Below are 10027 nucleotides of genomic sequence, written 5' to 3'. Positions count from 1 at the left end.
GCTTTTATTCAGTTTATGCCGGATTTAATGGCTTCGATTCGGATTTATCCGCTTTTAATCTCTTTTTAACCCCTTTTATCTGCGATTTATTCACTTAAATCAGTTTTAACTCACTTTTAGCCGGGCTTTAATGCAGTTTTTAGTCACATTCAGTGGCGTTTTAGTCCCTTCTATGTGTACTCAATGATATTTATTCACTTTTCACCCAGTTTAATTCCATTTTGCTGGCTTTAAGTCGTTATTTATTCATATTTATTAATGGAAAGTCGATTTTAATCCACTCCTAATGGGTTCACATTGAATTTTAATCCAGTCCGCTTTTAATTCATTTTAATTCGCTTTTAATTCATTTTAGTTCATTTTTCTTCTAGTTGGACTTTGTCACTTTTTATTCGTGCTCACTTTCATTCGAGTTTTATTCCGCTTTATTCGTTTTTATTTCTAAGGTTTTTAAATAATTTTATCAACTGTAACTCGCTTTTAATTCCCTTTTTATACGTTTTAATTTGAATTCGATTTTATTCGTATTTTTATTCATTGTTTTATGCTGTTTTAATTCATTTTAATTCACCTTGCATTTTATTTTTACTTTAATTCGTTTTAAACAGCTTTTAATTCGTTTTAATTTGCTTAATTCTAATCGGGTTTAATTCTCTATTACCCATTTTAATCGGTTTTAATCCACTTACAATTCATTCGTATCCATTTTAATCGGTTTTAATTCACTTAATTTGCTATAAACCACTTTTAATTCGTTTTCTTTTAATCGGTTTTAATCCACTTTTAATTCTTTTTAATTCATTTTAATTGGTTTTAATCCGCTTAATAGGTTTTAATCGAGTACTAAGGAATTTTAATCGGTTTTAATCCACTTTTAAATTGCTATAAACCACTTTTAATTCGTTTTAATTTATTTTAATCGGTTTTAATCCACTTTTAATTCTTTTAAATTAATTTTAACCGGTTTTATTCCACTTAATTGGTTTTAATCCAGTTTTAAGTAATTTTAATCGGTTTTAATCCAATTTTAATTTCTTTTAATCGGATTTAATCCATTTTTAATTCGTGTAAATTTATTTTAATCGGCTTTAATCCTTTTTTAATTCATTTTAATCGGGTTTGATCCACTATTCGTTTTAATTTATTTTAATCGGCTTTAATCCACTTTTAATTCATTTTAATCAGATTTAATCCACTATTAATTCGTTTAAATTTATTTTAATCGGCTTTAATTCATTTTTTATTCATTTTAATCGGCTTTAATCCACTATTTGTTTTAATTTATTTTAATCGGCTTTAATCCACTTTTAATTCATTTTAATCGGGTTTAATCCACTATTAATTCGTTTTAATTAATTTTAATCGGCTTTAATCCACTTTTAATCGGTTTTAATCCACTTCTAATTCGTTTTAATCCCGTTTTAATCCGTTTTAATGCAGTTTTAATTAATTTTAAGCAGTTTTAATCCGTTTTAACCCCCTGAACCCCAAACCCTCTCCCCCCCCCTTTCCTGACAGCTTTTCCCGCGCTCCTTGGCCCCGCCCCGTGCGCAAGCCCCGCCCACCGCCGCCATGTTTTACTACCCGGCCGTGCTGCAGCGGCACACGGGCTGCTTCGGCGTCATCTGGTAACCACGGCAACGGAGGGGCGGGGGGGGGCGTGGCTTCCCGCGCGGGCCAATCACATCGCGCCTCTCACTGCTCTGCCGCGCTCTGATAGGCTGGCGGCCACGTGCAGCTCGCGCGTGCTGCGGCGGGAATATCTCAGCGTGGACGTGCCGCGGCTTTGGTAACACCGGGGGGGGGGCGTGGCCTCAACGGGGCGGGGCGTGGCCGCGGCGTCCGACCGCGCTCCCCCCCCATTGGCTGCCCTCGTTGCAGCGCGGCGGTGTCGGCGTTCGTGAGTGGCCGAGGCGGGTGGGAGGCCCCGCCCCCGCCGGCCGGAGCCCCGCCCCCTCGGTGCTCGCTGTACCTGGCGGCGCTGCTGCAGCTGGGGCTGGCGCGGGTCTACGGGCGGCAGTGCCGGTGCCTGCTGCGTGCGTTCAGTAGCGCTAATTAGCGCTAATTAACGGGGTACTGGGGGGGGCTCATTAGGGAGGTAAAGGGGGGTCGATAATGGGGTGATGAGGGGTAAGGATGGGGAAATTGGGGGTTCATTAGGGGTAATTGGGGGTTATGTGGGCAATTAGGGGTTAATGTGGGGTGTATTGGGGGTTAATGTGGGGTGATTGGGGGTTAATGTGGGGTTAATTAGGGGTAATTGGGTTATGTGGGCAATTAGGGGGTAATGTGGGGTAATTGGGGGTTAATGTGGGGTAACGGGTTAATATGGGGTGACTGGGGGTTAATGGGGGGTAACGGGGGTTAATGGGTGATTGGGGGTTATGTGGGCAATTAGGGGGTAATGTGGGGTTAATGAGGGGTAATAGGGTTATGTGGGCAATTAGGGGCTAATGTGGGGTGATTGGGGGTTAATGTGGGGTAACGGGTTAATAGGGGTGATTGGGGGTTAATGTGGGGTGATTGGGGGTTAATGTGGGGTAATTGGTTAATGTGGGGTGATTGGGGGTTATGTGGGCAATTAGGGGGTAATGTGGGGTAACGGGTTAATACGGGGTGATTGGGGGTTAATGTGGGGTGACTGGGGGTTAATGTGGGGTAATTGGGGGTTAATGTGGGGTGATTGGGGGTTAATGTGGGGTTAATTAGGGGTAATTAGGGGGTTATGTGGGCAATTAGGGGCTAATGTGGGGTAACTGGGGGTTAATGGGTGATTGGGGTTAATGAGGGGTGATTGGGGGTTAATGTGGGGTAATGGGGGTTAATGTGGGGTAATTGGGGGTTAGTATGTATGAGTTGGGTTAATGAGGGGGAATTAGGGGCTAATGGGCAATTAGGGGTTAATGGGGGAATCGGTTATTAATGGGGCAATTAGGGGCTAATGGGGATTTAAGGGTTAATGGGTGGGGTTGAATGGGTTCATTAAGGGTAATTGGGGGGTTATGTGGGCAATTAGGGGCTAATGTGGGGTAATTTGGGGTTAATGTGGGGTAACGGGTTAATGCGGGGTGATTGGGGGTTAATGTGGGGTTAATTAGGGGGTTATGTGGGCAATTAGGGGCTAATGGGTAATTGGGGGTTAATGTGGGGTAACGGGTTAATGAGAGGTGATTGGGGGTTAATGGGTAATTGGTTAATGTGGGGTGATTGGGGGTTAATGGGGAATCGGGTTATTAATGGGGCAATTAGGAGTTAATGGGGAATTGGGTTATTAATGGGGCAATTAGGGGTTAATGGGGAATTGGGTTATTAATGGGGCAATTAGGGGTTAATGGGGAATTGGGTTATTAATGGGGCAATTAGGAGTTAATGGGGAATTGGATTATTAATGGGGCAATTAGGAGTTAATGGGGAATTGGGTTATTAATGGGGCAATTAGGGGTTAATGGGGGAATCGGGTTATTAATGGGGCAATTAGGGGTTAATGGGGAATTGGGTTATTAATGAGTTAATTAGGGGTTAATGGGGGAATCGGGTGGTTATGGGGCTCTGTAGGGTGGCTATGGGGGTTATGGTGCTCTATAGGTAGGCTATGGGGGTTATGGGGCTCTATAGGTTAGTTATGGGGCTCTGTAGGGTGTCCGTGGGCATTATGGGGTTCTGTAGGGTGGCTGTGGGTGGTTATGGGGCTCTCTAGTGTGTCTGTCGGGGGTTATCCGGCTTCATAGGGTGGCTGTGGGGGTTATGGGCCTCTGTAGGGTAGCTATGGAGGGTTATGGGGCTCTCTAGGGTGGTTGTTGGGGGTTATGGGGTTCCATAGGGTGGCTATGGGGGTTATGGGGCTTCATAGGGTGACTGTGGGGGTTTATTGGGCTCTATAGGTTGGCTGTGGGGGTTATGGTGCTCTATAGGGTGGCTATGGAGGGTTATGGGCCTCTATAGGGTGGGCGTGGGCGTTACGGGTTTCTGTAGGGTGGCTATGGGGGTTATGGGGCTCTCTAGGGTGGTTGTCGGGGGTTATGGGGCTTCATAGGGTGGCTGTGGGGGTTTTTGGGGCTCTGTTGGTTGGCTATTGGGATTATGGGGCTCTATAGGGTGGTTGTGGGGCTCTTTGGGGTTCCTATCGGTCTCTGTGGGGCTGAGGCTGCTGTGGGTCACCCCTCAGAAGAGGCCGCACTGGTTCTGGCATGGCTGCACCGGGTCCAGCTCCCCCGCCCTGCCCCATATAGAGCCCTATAGAGCCCCCGTAGAGACCTTACAGAGCCCCATAGAGCCCTATAGAGCTCCCTGGAGACCTATAGAGCCCCGTAGAGACTTGTAGAGCCCCATAGAGATCCTTAGAGCGCCCATAGAGACTCCATGGAGACCCTTAGGGCCCCTATAGAGTCCCCATAGAGCCCCCCGAGAGACTCCACAGTGCCCCATAGACCCTTAGAGACCCCACAGAGACCCTTAGAGGCCGTATAGGGCCCCCATAGGTACCCCATAGAGACCCATAGAGAACATAAAAGGCTGCCCCATAGGGACTCCGTCGATATCTGTAGTAGAGACTCCATGGATAGACCCTTAGAGGCCCCTATAGAGTCCCCAGAGTCCCCATAGAGCCCCCCGAGAGACTCCATAGTGCCCCATAGACCCTTAGAGACCCCACAGAGACCCTTAGAGGCCGTATAGGGCCCCCATAGGTACCCCATAGAGACCCATAGAGAACATAAAAGGCTGCCCCATAGGGACTCCGTCGATATCTGTAGCAACCCATGGACCCCTATAGAGACCCCATAGAGCCCCACAGAGTGCCTCATAGCCACCCCATAGTCCCCTGTGTTCGGCCTGCAGGTGCTGGTGGATGCCTAGGCCCAGATGCTGGAGCTGCAACTGGCCCCGGACCCCTTCTTTGGGGTTATGGGGATGGAGCTGCCGAGCCCCATAGCCCTGCCCCAGGTATTGCCCCATAGAGCCTGCGCCATAGCGCTGCCCCAGGTACTGCCCCATAGAGCCTGCCCCATAGAGCCTGCCCCATAGAGCCTGCCCCATAGCGCTGCCCAAGGTACTGCCCCATAGAGCCTGCCCCATAGCGCTGCCCAAGGTACTGCCCCACAGAGCCTGCCCCATAGCGCTGCCCAAGGTACTGCCCCACAGAGCCTGCCCCATAGCGCTGCCCAAGGTACTGCCCCATAGAGCCTGCCCCATAGAGCCTGCCCCATAGCGCTGCCCAAGGTACTGCCCCATAGAGCCTGCCCCATAGCGCTGCCCAAGGTACTGCCCCACAGAGCCTGCCCCATAGAGCCTGCCCCCCATAGCCCTGCCCCAGGTATTGCCCCATAGAGCCTGCGCCATAGCGCTGCCCCAGGTACTGCCCCATAGAGCCTCCCTAATAGCACTGCCCAGGTACTACCCCATAGATCCTGCCACTTAGCACTGCCCTAAGTACTGCCCCATAGAGTCTGACCCATAGATCCTGCCCCAGGTACTGCCACATAGAGCCTGCCCCATAGCACTGCCACAGGTACTGCCCCATAGATCCCACTGTATAGATCCTGCCCCATCAATCCCTGCCCTATAGATCCCACCCCATAGTGCCTGCTTTAATGCCCGAGGCCCTGGTGCTGCCCGGCATCGAGGTGGGTCTGCCCCATAGTGGCACTTATGGGGCTGCCCCATAGGAGCCGGATGGGGGGTTATGGGGCTCTATGGACTCCAGTGGTGGTTGACCTGATGTCCCTTTGCGTTACTAGACCCCTATGGGGTGCTATGGGGCTGCCCCCTAGAGGGTTTCGGGGTGCTATGGGGCTGCCCTACAGGAGGTTAGGGCTTGCTATGGGGCTGCCCCATAGAGGGTTAGGGGGCGCTGTGGGGCAGCCCCATAGCGCTGTGGGGCACAGGAGGAGGAGCTGCCTGAGGTGACCCTGAGGGAGCTGGAGCTGCTGAGAGAGGCTGAGGCTGAACTGGTACCCCCAGGTATGGGGCAGGGGTCACTTATGGGGCTGGGGGGGCGGGGGAGAGGCCTTGACCTTCCCCAGCCCCATAGCGACCCTGGGTTGTGCCCCATAGAAAAGGAAGTGCCTGAGGTGCCGGAGCTGGTGGAGGTCCCACGTGAGCACTTATGGGGCACAAGGAGCACTTAGGGGTTTCTATGGGTCACTTATGGGGCTAGGGAGGGTCACTTATGGGTCACAGTGGTTCACTTACGGGGCACAGGGGGCACCTGTGGGTCTGGGGGGGTCACTTATGGGGCAGAAGGGTGCACTTATGAGGCTGGGGAAGACACATAGGAGTCCCAGAGGGTCACAAGGGGTTACGTACAGGTCTCTGTGGGTCACTTATGGGGCAGAGGGGGGCACTTATGGGGCTCAGAAGGGCAGTTACAGGGCACGGGGGGCACAAGGTCTGGGGGGTGTCATGGGTCACCATGGGTCACTTATGGGGCAGAGGGCTGCACTTATGGGTCTGGGGGGGGGTCACTTATGGGTCCACAGAGTCACGGGTCTCTATGGGGCACTTACGGGGCACAGGGAGCACATACGGGTTTCTGTGGGTCACGGGGCTGGGGGGGTCACTTATGGGGCAGAGGGGGGGATTTATGGGTCACGGTCACTTATGGGGCAGCCTCTCCCCACAGCTCCCATCCTCCCTGCGGTGCCCCCTATCACGGTATGTGTGGGGCCTCTATGGGTCTCTACGGGGTCTCTATGGGGCCCTAAGCCCCTATACCCCCTGTAGCCTCCTGTTGCCCCACGGCGCCGCCGCCGGCGCCGCCTGCCCCATAGCGACCCCGAGCCCCAGCTGCCCCAGGCCCAGTTCCAGGCCCAGCTCCTGCAGCCCGAGAGCCACTGTCAGCCCCTGGTGAGTGGGGCCCGTCTATGGGGCAGCCCCATAGATCTATGGGGCAGGAGCTAGAGATGCACCCCATAGGTGCTGCCTGAGCCCCCCAAGAGGCGCCGCTGGACCCCAAAGCAGCTGCTGGAGATGCCGACCTGTGGTGGGGCTATGGGGCGCTGTGGGGGTCTATGGGGCTCAATGGCTCTCTATGGGGCTCTATCGGGCTCTGCTCTGCCCCATAGGGTGGCTGCCCCCCAACCTCTGGGCCCTATGGAATCGCTGCCGGCTCCTGCCCCACATCGAGGCCCCCCCAGTCCCCCCTGAGCTGCCCAGTGAGGTGGAGGTGAGGCCCCTGCCCCATAGATCCCCCTTCAGCCCCATAAATTCCCATTCAGGCCCACAGATGCTCTCCTGCCCTATAGATCCCCCTTTAGCCCCATAGATTCCCATTCATCCCCATAGATGCCCCCCTGCCCCATCAATCCTGCCTGCTCATCCCCATTCAGCCCCACAGATTGTCCCCTTCAGCCCTAGATCTCTCTCCTTTCAGCCTCATAGATGCCCCATTGAGCCCCATAGATCTCAGTCCCACAGATCCCCCTTTTAGCCCCACAGCTTCCCCCTTCAGCCCCATAGGTCCCCATTTACCTGCACAGACCCCCTCCCAGCCCCATAGATCCCCATTTAGTCCCCCAGATTCCCCCTCCCAGCCCCATAGATCCCCATTTAGCCCCATAGATTCCCCCTTTCAGCCCTATAGATCACCTTCTCTGCCCTGTAGGTGCTGCGAGAGGCGCTGGAGCCGAGTCTGCCCCCACTGCCCTCCTCGGGTGAGCTATGGGGTGTCTGTGGGGCGCTATGGGGCGCTGTGGGGCGCTGTGGGGCTCATGGGTCTCTCCCCATAGAGGTGTCTCTGGAGGTGTCAGAGGAGGAGCTTCGGCCGCGTCTACTGATCCCTGAGGAGCGGCGGTGAGTGGGGGGGGGGGGCTCTGCCCCACACTTGTGGGTCCAGCCCCACACTTATGGGTCCCCCACTCTGCCCCACAGGCCCCTCCCTCCATTGCCACCCCCCCCGCTCCCGGAGCTGCCTGAACGCCCCGAACCGGAGCTGCCCCCCACTGTCCCCCCCAACATGGCCGCCCTGCGCAGGTTGGTGCCCCCCCCCCACTTATGGGGCAGCCCCATAAGTGCCCCCCCCCCAGCCCCATAAGTGCCTCCCACCCACACATACGAGGCTGCCCCATAAGTGCACCCCCCACTTACAGGGCAGCGCCATAAGTGGGGGGCGGGGGGGTACTTATGGGGCTGCCCCATAGGCTGGTGGCAGCTGCGGCGCGGCAGCCGGGGGGGGGGGAGCTGGCGGCCATCTTGCCCCCCACCGCCCCCCGGCTGCTCATGGGAAGGCTGTTCTACCTGTGCCTGGGTGAGTGGGGGGGCAGCCCCATAAGTGACCCCCCCCAACCCATAAGGGACCTTTTGGGCCCCATAAGTGACTCCTAACCCCTGCCTCAGCCCGATCACTGCCCTCCTGTGCCCCATAAGTGTGTCTACCCCCAGGTGACTCCCCCTGACCCATAAGTGGACTTCCCCATAAGTGACACCCCCAGCCCCACAAATGATCCTTTGGGCCCCATAAGTGACTCCTAACACCCACTCAGCCCCACAAGTGTGTCTGCCCCCCAAGTGCCCCCTGTGCCCCGTAAGTAATCCCCAACCACCCCCTAGCCCCATAAGTGAACCCCAGCTGCATGACCCCTTGAGCCCCATAAGTGAACCCCCCCAGACCCATAAGTGTCTGCCCCCCAAGTGACCCCCAAACACCCCCTGGCACCATAAATGAACCCCTGCTGCATGACCCCTTAAGCCCCATAAGTGACCATTTGGGACCCATAAGTGATCCCCCTAGCACACGCCACAGCCCCATAAGTGGTTCCACCCAGCCCCATAAATACCCTCTGTGCCCCATAAGTCCTCTCCCAGCCCCATAAGTGTGTTTGTTTGCCCCCTGTTGCAGGTCTGCCCCATGATGCCCCAGCCCCATAAGTGACACCCCCACCCCCATACGTGCCCTTATGAGCCCCATAAGTGACCCCCAACCCCCTCCCCCCCCAGCCCCATAAGTACCTCCTTCTTCCCCCCCCCCCCAGTAAGTGTGGGGCTGCCCCCTAAGTGCCCTGTGCCCCATAGAGCTCTGTGGTGCTGGATGGCTGCGGCTGGAGCAGACCCAGCCCTTTGGCCCCATACGTGTGGGGCCGGGGCCACGCGGGGCACCCCCAGATATGGGGCAGGAGGAGGAGGAAAGGGTGGCCCCAGAGCCCTCCTATTAAAAGCTCTTTGGACCCAATGGCGGCTCCTGATTGGTTCGTGGTGTGATGATGTCATGGGGAGGGGAGATTTGATTGGCTGGCAATGGGGGTGCAGGGTCAGAGGGGATCATAGCCCCCCATATACACCCCATAGCTCCCTTTAGTTCCCTATAGCACCCCATAGACCCCCACAGCCCCCCATAAAGCCCTATAGCTCCCCATAAACACCCCATAGAGCCCCACAGCTTCCCTATAGCACCCCATAGACCCCCACAGCCCCCCATAAAGCCCTATAGCTCCCCATAAACACCCCATAGAGCCCCACAGCTTCCCTACAGCACCCCATAGCCCCTCATAGACGCACTACAGACCTTCATAGCACCCCACAGCACCCTATAGACACCCCACAGCACCCTATAGACACCCCACAGGCCCCCTACAGAGCCCCACAGCCTCCCCAGAGCACCCCACAGACCCCCACAGCCCCTCACAGACACCCCACAGACCCATATATCACCCCATAGAGCCCCACAGTCCCTCATAGGCACCCCATAGCTCCCCACAGCACCCTACAGACACCCCACAGGCCCCCTGGAGAGCCCCACAGCCTTCCCATAGCACCCCATGGACCCACACAGACCCCCCAGACACCCCATAGCCCCATGTATCACCCCATAAAGCCCCACAGTCCCTCATAGGCACCCCATAGCTCCCCACAGCACCCTACAGACACCCCACAGGCCCCCTAGAGAGCCTCACAGACACCCATAGACCCCCACAGCCCCTCACAGATACCCCATAGACCCATGTATCACCCCATAGAGCCCCACAGTCCCTCACAGGCACCCCACAGCACCCTACAGACACCCCACAAGCCCCCTACAGAGCCCCACAGCCTCCCC

General features: G+C 54.9%; 2 protein-coding genes across 2 annotated transcripts; both read left to right on the top strand.

Moving 5' to 3' along the window:
• The first annotated feature begins 1559 nt into the window (after nt 1-1559).
• Nucleotides 1560-4239, top strand: LOC134174893 (meiotic recombination protein REC8 homolog). Its single transcript, XM_062640228.1, has 4 exons — nt 1560-1628; nt 1721-1789; nt 1882-2036; nt 4166-4239. Exons 1-4 carry the CDS (start codon nt 1573-1575, stop codon nt 4237-4239), a joined length of 354 nt encoding a protein of 117 aa, XP_062496212.1. The 5' UTR covers nt 1560-1572.
• A 1629-nt stretch (nt 4240-5868) lies between these two features.
• LOC134174894 (meiotic recombination protein REC8 homolog) lies at nt 5869-9163 on the top strand. The gene is made up of 11 exons (XM_062640229.1): nt 5869-5958; nt 6052-6093; nt 6620-6651; nt 6721-6843; nt 6913-6979; nt 7062-7162; nt 7601-7649; nt 7725-7788; nt 7867-7968; nt 8136-8242; nt 9007-9163. The coding sequence occupies exons 5-11, from the start codon at nt 6967-6969 to the stop codon at nt 9144-9146; spliced, it is 576 nt and encodes a 191-aa protein (XP_062496213.1). The 5' UTR covers nt 5869-5958; nt 6052-6093; nt 6620-6651; nt 6721-6843; nt 6913-6966; the 3' UTR covers nt 9147-9163.
• Nucleotides 9164-10027: the final 864 nt, after the last annotated feature.

This window comes from Pezoporus occidentalis, unplaced genomic scaffold, assembly GCF_034315485.1.
Source record: "Pezoporus occidentalis ecotype Australia unplaced genomic scaffold, CSIRO_AGI_Poc_V1 ctg633, whole genome shotgun sequence".
Classification (NCBI taxonomy): domain Eukaryota; kingdom Metazoa; phylum Chordata; class Aves; order Psittaciformes; family Psittacidae; genus Pezoporus; species Pezoporus occidentalis.
This window is presented reverse-complemented; position numbering and strand designations above follow the sequence as displayed.